The sequence below is a fragment of the Gobio gobio genome (assembly GCF_949357685.1).
Source record: "Gobio gobio genome assembly, chromosome: 25".
Taxonomy (NCBI): domain Eukaryota; kingdom Metazoa; phylum Chordata; class Actinopteri; order Cypriniformes; family Gobionidae; genus Gobio; species Gobio gobio.
In genome coordinates, this window is record NC_137121.1 from 34,068,264 (window position 1) to 34,083,299 (window position 15,036).

The 15,036-nt window shown below is 39.6% G+C and overlaps 1 protein-coding gene across 1 annotated transcript; it reads right to left on the reverse strand.

Annotated features, from left to right (window-relative positions):
- Positions 1-4,618: 4,618 nt before the first annotated feature.
- On the reverse strand, positions 4,619-14,771 carry mphosph6 (M-phase phosphoprotein 6). Its single transcript, XM_079809796.1, has 5 exons — positions 14,576-14,771; positions 13,856-13,968; positions 5,506-5,596; positions 5,169-5,278; positions 4,619-5,075 (listed from the first exon to the last, which is right to left on the reverse strand). Exons 1-5 carry the CDS (start codon positions 14,621-14,623, stop codon positions 4,934-4,936), a joined length of 504 nt encoding a protein of 167 aa, XP_079665922.1. The 5' UTR covers positions 14,624-14,771; the 3' UTR covers positions 4,619-4,933.
- Positions 14,772-15,036: the final 265 nt, after the last annotated feature.

A 15,036-nucleotide genomic window follows, 5' to 3' on the forward strand; every position in this document is an offset into this window, starting at 1 on the left:
TATTGAGGATGCCGTATTGATGAGGCAATTATTAGATCGGAATATTCTAAAGATCGGAGTCATCACACTGGAGACGGGTTTATTGAGGATGCCGCATCGATGAGGCATTTATTAGATCGGAATATTCGAAAGATCGGAGTCATCACACCGGAGACGGGTTTATTGAGGATGCCGTATCGATGAGGCATTTATTAGATCGCAATATTTGAAAGATCGGAGTCATCACACCGGAGACGGGTTTATTGAGGATGCCGTATCGATGAGGCATTTATTAGATCGGAATATTCGAAAGATCAGTGTCATCACACTGGAGACGGGTTTATTGAGGATGCCGTATCGATGAGTCAATTATTAGATCGCAATATTTGAAAGATCGGAGTCATCACACCGGAGACGGGTTTATTGAGGATGCCGTATCGATGAGGCAATTATTAGATAAGAATATTCGAAAGATCGGAGTCATCACGCTGGAGACGGGTTTATTGAGGATGTCGTATCGATGAGGCAATTATTAGATCGGAATATTCGAAAGATCAGTGTCATCACACTGGAGACGGGTTTATTGAGCATGCCGTATCCATGATGCATTTATTAGATCGGAATATTCGAAAGATCAGTGTCATCACACTGGAGACGGGTTTATTGAGGATGCCGTATCGATGAGGCAATTATTAGATCGGAATATTCAAAAGATCGGAGTCATCACACCGGAGACGGGTTTATTGAGGATGCCGTATCGATGAGGCAATTATTAGATAAGAATATTCGAAAGATCGGAGTCATCACGCTGGAGACGGGTTTATTGAGGATGCCGTATCGATGAGGCAATTATTAGATCGGAATATTCGAAAGATCGGAGTCATCACACTGGAGACGGGTTTATTGAGGATGCCGTATCGATGAGGCAATTATTAGATAAGAATATTCGAAAGATCGGAGTCATCACGCTGGAGACGGGTTTATTGAGGATGCCGTATCGATGAGGCAATTATTAGATCGGAATATTCGAAAGATCGGAGTCATCACACCGGAGACGGGTTTATTGAGGATGCCGTATCCATGATGCATTTATTAGATCGGAATATTCGAAAGATCAGTGTCATCACACTGGAGACGGGTTTATTGAGGATGCCGTATCGATGAGGCATTTATTAGATCTGAATATTCAAAAGATCGGAGTCATCACACTGGAGACGGGTTTATTGAGGATGCCGTATCGATGAGGCAATTATTAGATCGGAATATTCGAAAGATCGGAGTCATCACACTGGAGACGGGTTTATTGAGGATGCCGTATCGATGAGGCAATTATTAGATCGGAATATTCAAAAGATCGGAGTCATCACACTGGAGACGGGTTTATTGAGGATGCCGTATCGATGAGGCATTTATTAGATCGGAATATTCTAAAGATTGGAGTCATCACTCTGGAGACGGGTTTATTGAGGATGCCGTATCGATGAGGCAATTATTAGATCGGAATATTCAAAAGATCGGAGTCATCACACTGGAGACGGGTTTATTGAGGATGCCGTATCGATGAGGCATTTATTAGATCGGAATATTCAAAAGATCGGAGTCATCACACTGGAGACGGGTTTATTGAGGATGCCGTATCGATGAGGCATTTATTAGATCGGAATATTCTAAAGATCGGAGTCATCACTCTGGAGACGGGTTTATTGAGGATGCCGTATCGATGAGGCAATTATTAGATCGGAATATTCAAAAGATCGGAGTCATCACACCGGAGACGGGTTTATTGAGGATGCCGTATCGATGAGGCATTTATTAGATCGGAATATTCAAAAGATCGGAGTCATCACACTGGAGACGGGTTTATTGAGGATGCCGTATCGATGAGGCATTTATTAGATCGGAATATTCTAAAGATCGGAGTCATCACACTGGAGACGGGTTTATTGAGGATGCCGTATCGATGAGGCAATTATTAGATCGGAATATTCGAAAGATCTGAGTCATCACACTGGAGACGGGTTTATTGAGGATGCCGTATCGATGAGGCATTTATTAGATCGGAATATTCAAAAGATCGGAGTCATCACACTGGAGACGGGTTTATTGAGGATGCCGTATCGGTGAGGCAATTATTAGATCGGAATATTCGAAAGATCTGAGTCATCACGCTGGAGACGGGTTTATTGAGGATGCTGTATCGATGAGGCATTTATTAGATCGGAATATTCTAAAGATCGGAGTCATCACACTGGAGACGGGTTTATTGAGGATGCCGTATCGATGAGGCAATTATTAGATCGGAATATTCGAAAGATCTGAGTCATCACACTGGAGACGGGTTTATTGAGGATGCCGTATCGATGAGGCATTTATTAGATCGGAATATTCAAAAGATCGGAGTCATCACACTGGAGACGGGTTTATTGAGGATGCCGTATCGGTGAGGCAATTATTAGATCGGAATATTCGAAAGATCTGAGTCATCACGCTGGAGACGGGTTTATTGAGGATGCTGTATCGATGAGGCATTTATTAGATCGGAATATTCTAAAGATCGGAGTCATCACGCCGGAGACGGGTTTATTGAGGATGCCGTATCGATGAGGCAATTATTAGATAAGAATATTCGAAGGATCGGAGTCATCACACCGGAGACGGGTTTATTGAGGATGCCGTATCGATGAGGCATTTATTAGATCAGAATATTTGAAGGATCGGGGTCATCACACTGGAGACGGGTTTATTGAGGATGCCGTATCGATGAGGCAATTATTAGATCGGAATATTCAAAAGATCGGAGTCATCACTCTGGAGACGGGTTTATTGAGGATGCCGTATCGATGAGGCAATTATTAGATCAGAATATTTGAAGGATCGGGGTCATCACGCTGGAGACGGGTTTATTGAGGATGCCGTGTCGATGAGGCAATTATTAGATCGGAATATTCGAATGATCGGAGTCATCACGCCGGAGACGGTTTATTGAGGATGTCGTGTCAGTGAGGCAATTATTAGATAAGAATATTCGAAGGATCGGAGTCATCACACCGGAGACGGGTTTATTGAGGATGTCGTATCGATGAGGCATTTATTAGATCGGAATATTCGAAAGATCGGAGTCATCACACCGGAGACGGGTTTATTGAGGATGCCGTATCGATGAGGCATTTATTAGATAAGAATATTCGAAGGATCGGAGTCATCACACCGGAGACGGGTTTATTGAGGATGCCGTATCGATGAGGCAATTATTAGATAAGAATATTCGAAGGATCGGAGTCATCACACCGGAGACGGGTTTATTGAGGATGCAGTGTCGATGAGGTATTTATTATAGGGATGTTAACCGATGACCGTTTGACCAATGGTTGACCGTATCAACGTTAACCGATCAAAGTTGTCGGTTAAAAAAAAAGAAGTGATCTCTAAATTAGGCTATTATAGACAGTGGACTAAACGCTACTACAGTTAGCCATCTCATTCCAAAATCTTTTTGTGTGAAGTGAACAAATCCCTCACACTCAATATTTCATAACTCGACTGTTTGTACTTAATAAACCAATAAAAACATTTGGCGTGAGGTCACAGCGTTTGGGTTTGCGCACTCACAAGGTTTGAGGTTAGAGCCAGGGCAGACGACAGTATGAAGCGTGCAAAGAAAAGTAGTGTGTGGGACCATTTCACAAAAAAGAACGACACAGATGTAAGTCGCAACTTGTGTGATACAGTGCTTAATTAGAAGGCACACAGTGAGTTAGACCTGCCTTGGCCGGTGCGTCTTTTACGCTTTCTGAAGGTTCTGTTTTATCCATTGGTTTTATCGTGTTGCAGTCTATTAGACAACATTCCGCATAAGATGGGCTTACATTTGGAAATATATTACATCTACATTTCAGTGGTAACGCATAAGGTGTTGATCATCGTCTTTCATTATTATTGTTAGCACTTCCTCGAACTAAAGTGGCGTCTCTTCGGAGCTGTCATTTTCTTAAATGAGCCGCGGCAATGTTTCAAATGAGCTTCTAACGCTACACAAATGCCTTTATTTTCAACGCGATCACCTTGAATATTCCGATCTCGGCGGCGTGTTTGCGGGACTCATGTTTCGCGCTGTAGGGGATTTTAAAAAAAGTGACGTGAGTGGAAGGCAGGCGGCGGCGCCGGGACAGTGTGTGTGTCCCGCAATTCAGTTCGGCAACGCATGACGTCACCCATTCAAAGTAAACGAGAAGCGTTGACGCGACACCCTGTGTGAATGCGGCGTGAGAGCGGGAGGCAGAGCGGCAGAGAGATGCGACAGAGTTGCGAAATTGCTGGCGCGGCTCGCAGCTGTTTTTTCAAATAGCGCAGCATATTTTAAACTAATCGGTTTCAACCGGCTAATGAGGCTCGGTGGTCGGTCAAGAAAATGTTTAGTTTTCGCCATCCCTAATTTATTAGATTGGAATATTCGAAAGATCGGAGTCATCACACCGGAGACGGGTTTATTGAGGATTGCCGTGTCGATGAGGCAATTATTAGATAAGAATATTCGAAAGATCGGAGTCATCACGCTGGAGACGGGTGGTGCTGGGTGTTCACCCTCGCCCATTTCAAATGTCTTTTTACCCCTAAGTGAAGAAGGAAAAAGAACTTGGCCGTGAGTATTTCAGGGCCTTTAATGGTTATTTACTACTATAAATGGCACCACTGAGATCTCAGCAGTTTTCAAAGAATTGGTCGTCACATCCAGGTCAGGTTTGTAAAATTTTTAGGATGGTTCATTTAATTGTGAAGAAACTTAGATATCACATCTTAGGATATTCAAAAAAAAAATCCATACATTAGTACCTTTTCCATAAAAATATGATCTTTTAACAATGCATTTGTTGACACTAAACCTTTTTTTTTTTTTAAAACTTGTCCCTTGAATAAAATGTCCATTGAATAAAAAAATAGTTTTGTACAAAAGGTCTCAGTCCTGAGGCTTCATGAACGCCCTTTTGGGTTGATAATCAACAACGTTGCAGTTGACATCCTCTTCTTTCTTAGTAATAGCGGAGCGATCTCGTTTTTTGGCAAACTTTTTTCTCATGCTCCCAACCAAACTTTCATATCTGAAAGAAAATAAATAAATAAATGAATCAATGTCTTTCGCTCACAGTACATTATAGACATCTCCTTTAGTATGACATCATTTCCTCTCTCACCTTCTGGCCATCTCTTCGTCTGTAATATCGGTTTCCATTCTGCTCACAGTTTCGTCCTCATCTTCATCCTCCTCTTCCTCTTTGGGTGCGTTCATTAGCAGCATTAATTTCTACAAGGGATTCAATGTTGTGGTAAATAAACGTTCAATGGTATTTAGAGAAGATCATATTTTACATGCATCATCACATACAATGAATAAATATGTCAGATTCCAGGTAACTCAAATATAACCAAGGCATTTATTAGTTAAATTAACGAAATTCCATTCGAGCAAGTACATAAAAAATGGAAGCAAACTTGTGGTCTCACTTCTATAAAAGATTAGAGAATCTGTACCTCAACGTCAGGATTGAAGCCTTTGAACGACATTCGGCCATAAACCAAATCCTCGCAGGGAACGTAACTTCTCTCCTCAATGATGTGGTTTCTGGTCGGAATAAAATCTCCCAGTTATTTTGTATTCTGATACGCTTGATGATATGATTCATTCAATTACAGAGGGAGAGTTTAATAAATCATGCATGACAAAAGATGGCATTAACACACAAAAATATGTAGGACAAGGAATTTTGTAGGGCTGGACGATATGACCTGAAATCAAAACCTCGATTACGATTAAGGAGCGATTATTTATTTTTTGCCCTCATTAGTTCACTGACAAGGTATATACTGTAAATATGCTTAACTATTAAAAATGTGGGATATTTCTTTAACCCTTAATCGGCCCTTGGGGTCCAGCTGACCCCACTGGACTTTTCCTCCATTTTTAAAAAGTGTTCCCTTCATCTCAGGGTCATGAGACTCTGTGACTTTTCCTAAATAATCTATCTAAACATGCACAAAAAATCTGGGCTTGATTTGGTTGTTCTAAAGGTGTGTAAAAAATGTTTTACCGTTTAAGTCCCTCGGGGTCAGATTGACCCCACATTGAAAATGAATGGGAAAGTGTAAAAAAAAACTTTTCACTTTTTTTGTCAAATTTTTTAAACTAAATCCAGTATAGATCTGCAAATTTCTACATTTATATTAAGGTCTGGTCCTAGAGCATAAACACAAAGTAGAACGAACTCTCATACACACACACACACACGTGTGCGACTGCAACAGAGTATTTTTATTGAAATTGGCTAATAAAATCAACAAAACTGGCATAAATCTGAAAGATTTTCATACATAAATGAAGGACAAATACTAGAGCACAAATGCAACATGGAACAATCATGAGAAAGAGAGGGAAAAGGGCAAATAAAAGAAAGATGAAAGGCAGCTTAACTCTTGCAAAACTTCCCTATGGATCTCTAATGGATAATGTGGTCATTGCACTCTCTTTCTCTTTAACTATAATTCCTAAAGTTTTTCCACAAACCTACAGATGGCGGTATTCTATCCCTAACACATAGAGCAATGTCCAAAAACTATTTATATTTATTTAAGATCATCATTCAAGTGATTTTTTCATTAAAAAATAATTTTTAATGAGCCAATTTATGACATAGTTAAGTATTTGTGCAGTAAATAGGTCAAAAACTACCAAATACCCACAAAAACACAGCATAAATGTATAGTTGAGAAGTAAATAAAAAAAAATGATATATAGTTTTCCATGTAAAAAATGTATATTTCCTTATGCAATCGCTCTGTAAAAGTTTGGGGTCTATCTGACCCCAAGGGACTCAAACGTAAACCCTACTTGAGGGACGATTAAGGGTTAATAAATTAGCACCGTGAGAGAGCACAGTTATTTGAATGCATTAATGAGAGAGACTGCGAGTGTGAATTAGTCATCCCGTCTCTCTATTAGTTGTGAAGCGGTGCGTTGTATTAGGGCTGGACAATAGGGATGTGCCAAAGCATACCGTCCACGATAATACCGGTATACATTTTTACATGATTTAAAAAAAAAAAAAAAAAAAAAAAGTGTCATATCGCGATATCAATGATATAGCGACGCGATGGCGCATTTACGTTCCCTAGCGCGCACAACAACAACACCTGTCAGAGTATACACGAAGAGCAGCATGTCAGCCTCCGATAACCACTTAGTCCCTAAAAAGGAGCTACTTGGTTACAAGAGGTCAGCCTCTTGACAACTGACTAAACATTGACAACTTAAAGCTACTATTGATGTTTGCAGAGCAATATTTGTCAGTTAGTTTCGTCAGTTACGGCTCGTTAGATCTAGCTTTCTGCCTTCTTTGAATCAGACACAGAGATAAAGTAGTGCGTAAGATTACATTTATTTGAATGAATGGATTATAGCATTTATTTGGATTAATATGAGTCGTACCTGTGTGACTGCGTCTGTTCAGCGTCTCTCTTAACGAAGATGTGGGTTTATTACTGAAAAATAGCGCTGTAACCCCATCGTTGCTGAGAAATATAGTGATCCAGTAACTTAGCTATTTTATTGCTAAAAGTCGCGGGTGGCGTTAATAACAAGTTTCTGTGCTCATGAATGTGTAGCGCGATCCATGCTCTCTGAATGCGAGTGACGCGTGTGAGTAAATACAGTAACAAATGTATTGCTCATAGTTAGTTCATGTTAGTTAATACATTAACTAATGTTAACTAATGACCATTATTCTAAAGTGTTACCTTTTATTTTACCTTAATTACATTAATACTTAATTGGTACTTAATTTGATTTAAAAAGCACCTGCTGTGGCATCTTAGTTTTTTTCGTTGCACTAAACATTATTTGATTTAACATTTTGAAACCATTATATACTTTGGTTTTATTGAATTTCACTGGAAAATACTTTTTTTCCTTACACTGAATTTAAAAACAAATGCTGATTTAAGTAACATCTTTGTTTGGATTGCAGAATATGCAGTTGTTGCCTTTAATTTCACCTTTCAGCCTTTTCATTTCCAATTCAATTTCCTGTTAATTTCAGATTGCGAATTTGTTTTCATTAGCCAAAAGCCAATTTAGCCTGTTAAATACCAAACAAACATCTTGTTCATGTATACTTTCATTATTTTATTGTGTACAAAATTTTTTTTTTTTAAATAAAAAAAATAATCGGTATCGGCCATGTAAAATCATGATCGGTGCATCACTACTTTAAGAAACACCTCAGAAAAATAAATTCTTCTGTCAGGCGCAGTAGAAAGTGCCTGGGAAAAAAACGCTGTCAGATGAGATGGCGTAGCCAGGCTATGTCTGTGTCATTATTCCAACATTATCTTCCTAACTTGTTACAAAATAAAAAGTTTAACACTTCAGAAAAGTGTGTGTATCCTTATGAAAGCAGTGTTTATATGCAGCATTTTCATTCAGACTTTTAAACCGACTACAGTGCTCTGTGTAAACACACCTGAAATGAAAACAGCGCATTAATATAGAACAAGGATTCATCTGACTTGGAACTGCCTGTGCATTAAATGATTTTATTGCACACCTTTAGATTTGAAAATCAACAAACAACAAATAAATCAAGCAGCTCTATGCACTTTTTTTTAAGATAGATTCTATTCTGTGGGATTGCCTTCCTTATAATGGCTGTCGTCAATAGCAACGCATAACGCATAAATAATAATAATTTGACGAAAATATAATCTCTAATATTATCTCTGTAAAATATATTCTCAAGCAATATTCTCATCAGTGTTCAGCAATGATGCATTTCAATCTAGCATGTTTTGTGTAAGAGCTCAAACAGTATCCTAGTGAAATAATGCATATCCATATTTCCATATGATTTGACAGTTTATTTTATTAAATATCAAAATGTGTGCATCATACCTGACACCTAGATGATCACTTTACAGTCAGTTTTATGACTGTCATTCTCTTCAAATGATATTGAAGTTTGAAACGTGTATAACATTACCAATGTTGTGTGTAACTTTAGAGACGGTCCCTAAATTCGGTCCCATAAAACTGTGGTTCTGCTGTGTTTGTTTGAAACTATTTTCGCTGCTGAAATAGAACAAAAACAGTCATCCACTGTATGATGAGTGAATCTCCTGATTCCAGAATCTCTGATCTGAGTGTATATTTCAGCGTGTGAGCGGCGCGCGCTGTGAACAAAACTCCGGCTAATCTGAACGCCTCTGATTATGAAACATTGCATTCATAAACTCAATATAAACACGTGTGAGTGGTTATAATGCGCAACGCGATTATAACAGATGGCTTTTGAGAAGACTATAATAAGTTCAACCGCCAGAGTGGCTATAGTGTGCAGCCGAAATAACGTTACACCCGCAAATGGTGGTTGTTAATGTCAAACCCTGATTATCCCTTAAATGTCCCCCTAGTCTTGTCTGAATTTGTTCGCTTCACGTTATTATTTCTCAGACGTAGTTTTGGTATTGAGGTCAAAGTCCACTTGCCTTGCGTTCGTAGTTTTGAAGTGTTTTCCCCATTACAGTGACTTTCTTCTGGCATGTTCTGCAGACAGGGTGACCATCTTCGATTAAGTTTCCCTCAGGACTTTTGTAAAAGCCAAAATATGACCACGCCTCAGATTTGGTCCTTTTAGAGGCTGAAAAATCTCCCGGCGCTGTCACTGCCATTTCTTCTCATTCAGAAAACAGCGATGCGCTGCGCCAGACTGACGCTGACTGGACAAGATTTACCGCGAGTTTTCACAATCGTGATAATCACACGCGGATTTAATGCTAATTAAATTTTATACAATATTACTAACAGTCACTAAATTTGATCGTGGTTTATCGTGAAACCGGTAATCGTTTCATCCCTAGTCTATACTACGCAAGCTATGATGACTTTCACCTTGATAGTTTAGTGCGGATGTACACCTAGCCGAAGTGCACTGTAGGGGCGAGAGAACGAGTCTTCAAACCTGTGTGTGTGCCTACTAGTGTTGTCAAAAATATCCATATTTCGATATGTATCGATACTGAAATATCTGAAAGGATACTCATTTTCTACAGTATTGATATCAGCTGCGCTCTCCTCTCTGACCGACAGCGAGCTGACACACACCCGCCTCCTCTCATTCAGTCGGTTAACCCTCTCGGCGAACGCGTGTTCTGCTGGACTTTTCCTCATGACAGCCTGTTAGTGTTGGAGTGACCTGTCTGAATTTCACGCGGGGTGGCACATAACGTTAATTCTACCAATTCCCACAGATTTCACGCTTGCATCTGAAGCGCACACACACACACACACATACCGTAATAAAGCCGCCTCTGACATACAAGTGCAAAAATGAGCTCCTTTTTCCAGTTTATTAATGGTCAAACTAGGGATGGCTCGATAACACAATTTTGTCTTCGGTACGGTACCACAGTCTAATACCGAAGTACCGATATTAAATCGATACCATACAGGGTCTGAATTTTGATGCGGGTATTGCGCATAATTTTACTCACTCTCGCAAGTTTTGGGTTTATGAAGCGGGAAATTTCCGCAAATGTTTATTATTAAATCAATCAACAAAGATTAAATCACATCAAATCAGGCATTTGGAAACTTTCTTGTAAGTCATTTCAGCAATACTGCGCGTCTCCATTCTCTCAAAATCAGCAATTTGCTTCTGGCTTCAAAAGACATCACACATGCACTATAAAAGCAATCTGCGCGCTCAGATTCAACACTTTCGCTTCCGTTGCGGGAGAGCTGACGGAAATCACTGCCCACGTCTTTTTAAACCTCGCCAATTTGAACATGCAAGCGATTTTATAGCATTTCGTAATACATATGGGAGCTCTTTGAGAGGGAGAGTTTTCTTTGCGCTCACACCAACAACAAACAGACAAGCCTAAAGTGCTCGCGCATTCCAAATTAAGTTGTTTTTACTTTCAAATACACACCCAATTATGTCAAAAATGTCCATCTTTAGTGAGTAGTCACATAAACACAGTTGGTTATGTCTTTCGCGAATGTAAATAGTGCAATAGTATGCGTGCAAATATTATGAAATCTAAACATCACTGGTTGAAACGAACGCTGGAGATTTCATGATATTTAAACGATACGATCTTATGTATGTGTTGATCAGTGTTGAAAGAAAATAAATGTCTAAATTAGACCGTTTGAATTATGCACTCACCTGTCGATCTCTTACAAGTCAACTGCTGCTTTAATTTTGTTCTGTTGGCAAATTTGCTGGTTTCACGTCATTTTGGGTAGCGCGCTGCCATCTAGCGGTGAACTTCAGAACAGCAGCATATACCGAAATTAGCAAAATCATGATATCGTACCGATTGAAATAAAATATATACCGGTATTTTCCCAGTACCGGTATACCGTGCATCCCTAGGTCAAATACACTCAAAAATGTCTCAATGCCCATCTTGGTGAGTTTTAACGTAAACGCAGTCATAACCAGCTCACAGGAACAGTGTTTGGGATCCATGCGTGCGTCAGGTCTTAAAGGGACAGAAGTTATTTATTATTCAAACTACAAAAAGACAAACAAGCACTTACGAGCACATATATTCTGAATGCCTTCGGCAGAATTCAAATGAGCCATTTTAATCTAGATTAAATCCAAGATTACAGTGAGATTAATATAGATTTTTTTTAAAAATGTATCTATGCCCACCACTAGTTAAAGCTACACTGTGTAACTTTTTTAGTCTATTCTTAGCTAAAAACACTTAGTTCTTTCAAAAATATATGTGCTCATTAATGTATATTTACTTCTTTTAAGTAATAAAGTATTCTCGTAAGTTTATAATATGCCATTGAAAATACATAAGGTAATGGGATCTAACGGTGGTCGCCATGTTGCCCCTCCATCTTGAAAGTACATTAGCCAAAGAGGGACATACCCGTAAATTCAAGCTTCGCCTTTCACGTTTTAACCGGTTTTAACACTCGATGGCACTGTACAAAATTCTCTGCCTCGCGCATGTGCGCGTCAACTTGTTCAGACTTGTCTGGTGCATGTGCAGAGAGTTTTCATCTCAGCAGCTCCAGTAACAGAGTTATACGGAGTTTTCCTGGCTTGTTTATTCCTCAAAAGTCTGTTTTTCCTTGTGTGGTATTTCTGTGCGTTAATAACTCCGTGAGTAATAATAGTTATTGTCATTGTAGATGTGTTTCAGAGTGTGTCATCGCGTAATTCAGTTGATGTCACCTCAGAAGTATTTTTGTGTCAACATACAATAGCGTAATGCTCACCTATTTGAATAATCATTCAGTTATTTTGTTATCAACAATGTTTATTCGTTTATAGAAAATATTTGCTTGTAATGTATGTTGATGGAAATATGTATCAGGTCTGATCGGCATATTGCAGTGCTAAAGCTGCGCACACACTTTGATAACCCGACACCGCTTGTTAGCAGCAGCGGCAGCTCAGCTCCTTTTAATGCAGCTGCATTTAGCGCCTATATATGGTACAATAAGCTCTGGTTTACGGTTACATTATACAAATGTAACTTATAAGTATAGTTATACAGTTCTTAACTGTGTATCTTCTGTCATGTCATTATCATATATATTTACCATCCTTATTTGTTCTCTCACAGAAACCGCATTTATGTACATATCCACGCAAACCTGTTTATGCTTTGCAATTGGATGACTGAATAAACATTACTATCATCAAAGTTCACTCTGGATTAGCTGCAGTTCTTTCTAGCCGAATAATTAGGCCAGTTGAGTTCCAACCATCCCACTGCGCACAGAATATCCCACAGGCACCGTGTCGAATGTGGACGAGGTCAAACTGGAAGCCATGTTAATCTTGGACTAAATCGCCCACCGTAGGAGTTGAAACGAAATCGGAATTGAGAGGAAGAGAAACTAATATTCACTGGATGGTCATATACAAGTTCACCACTAGATGGGGGAAAATATCACACAGTGTAGCTTTAAAACGCATACAATTGACAAAGTTTAAATGAAGACGCAAATGAAAGTGATCTGGCTCCAGGGCTCGTCAGAGACGCGGATCGGCTCGCTGCGTCACAGAAAACAGCTCGCGAGCACTGAAGTGCCATGTTTTCCATATTGATGTTATTGAATGGTGTAAAATCACTTGAATGTTCTACTTTTCATTTTCTGTCGGTCTTAGTACACGATGCAACTACAGAAGAGTCAAGTTTTAAATTATAAAAATATCGAAACTCTTTGGTCACTTTTGAGCGAGATGCTAACGGTCTAATCAGATTCAATGATCTATGCTAAGCTAAGCTAAAAGTTCTCCCGCCAGACCCAGAGATCGGCCGAATGGATTCGAAACGGCCAAACTCAGCGGTTTAACTCTAGTGGAGCCGGAAAATGAAAATATTCAAAAATAGTGACATGTTCCTTTAAGACTTTTATCGTAATTATGACTTAAAGCAATTGTGTTTCTCTTCTTATGGGGTAGAAATGGGCTTCCATAGATTTTGTGACTTAAAGGGATGGTTCACCCTAAAATGAAAATGCTGTCATTTACTCACCCTGAAGTTTTTCCAAACCTGTATGAGTATCTTTCGTCTGTTGAACACAAATGATGATATGTTTGCGAATGATGGTAACCAGACAGTTGTGCCGTCAACATATCCATTGACCTCCATAGCAGGAAACAAAAAAAATACTACGCAAGTCAATGGAGAGCCACACAACTGTTGTGTTCAGCAGATGAAAGAAACAGGGACAGCATTTTCATTTTTGGGTGAACTGTCCCTTTAAGAGTCCAAACCCTTTTCTGAGGAGGACGGTCGGTGTGTGTGTGAGTGTGTGTGTGTGTGTGTGTGTGTGTGTGTCAAGTCTCACTCTTTGGCCTTGAGCTCAGGCAGATCCAGGAACCAGTGATCGTCGCTGATGATCCTCTTCTCCTCCTCCTCCAGCAGCTTCTTCGCCTCAGCATCTAACCCTCTCTGCATGAACTACACACACACACACACACACACACACACACACACACACACACAGGTTTGTTTTGCCATCTAAGTGAAGACATACCATAGGCCTAATGGTTTTTATACTGTACATTCTATCCCCCTACCCCTAAACCTACCCATCACACACACACACACACACTAGTCCTACCCATCACTCACACACACACACACACACACACACACACACACACACACACTAGCCCTACCATCAATCACACACACACACACACACACACACACACACACACACACACACACACACACACACACACACACACACACACACACACACTTCATGTTTACGTCGTAATACCAGTGTCATTATACAAATCTGTGTCCTTATAAAATATAAAACACACTCTCTCTCTCTCTCTCTCTCACTCTCACACACACACACACACACACACACACACACACACACACACACACACACAGGTCACTGCAGAGCACGTGACTGACCTACAACACTGCGTTCAGCAACACCACGAGACCCAAAACATCTCTCCAACATGAAGACATTTTATTACAATGTCAATCAAAGGCTCGTCACTGAATGACTCCGGATATTAGCGCTGATTCTGATGCTTCTTACCTTCATTCGCAGGAGATTTTTAGACAACTTCGCTCCATCGTTCGCCATTTCAGACAAGAGCTAAACTGCACTTTTTAATGTGAATGAATTGATAAAAAGCGCGTTTCTTTCAATAATGATGTGTTACATGGGCGGCATGACTGGAGCAAGACGCTAAAATAAATACTAGTCCGCATGAGGTCTGCGCATGCGCTGTAGCGAAATGTGCAAGGCTCGATCAGTCGCACCAAACAGATCGACCGACAATACTTACAGTCGTATGATTTTTATTACAAATATAATAATATAATATTTTTTTTATTTAACTATAGTTCACTTGCTTATGATGTGGTTTAGTTTAAAATTTACTACAGATACTTTTAATTAATCTATCATTATCGATTATTCATGTCTGAGGAGCTCTATGGCAAGTTGGCAACTCATGATTTTCCTTCTCAAAATGCATCACTAAACACATTTTT

Excerpts from the sequence above, each read along its gene's own strand:
- mphosph6 (XM_079809796.1), bottom strand. The coding sequence starts at position 14,623 with ATGGCGAACGATGGAGCGAAGTTGTCTAAAAATCTCCTGCGAATGAAG. Across the intron at positions 5,597-13,855 it reads CCTGAGCTCAAGGCCAAAGA|AAACCACATCATTGAGGAGA; the intron begins GTGAGACTTGAC and ends TATTCCGACCAG. Across the intron at positions 5,076-5,168 it reads GACGAAGAGATGGCCAGAAG|ATATGAAAGTTTGGTTGGGA; the intron begins GTGAGAGAGGAA and ends ATTTTCTTTCAG.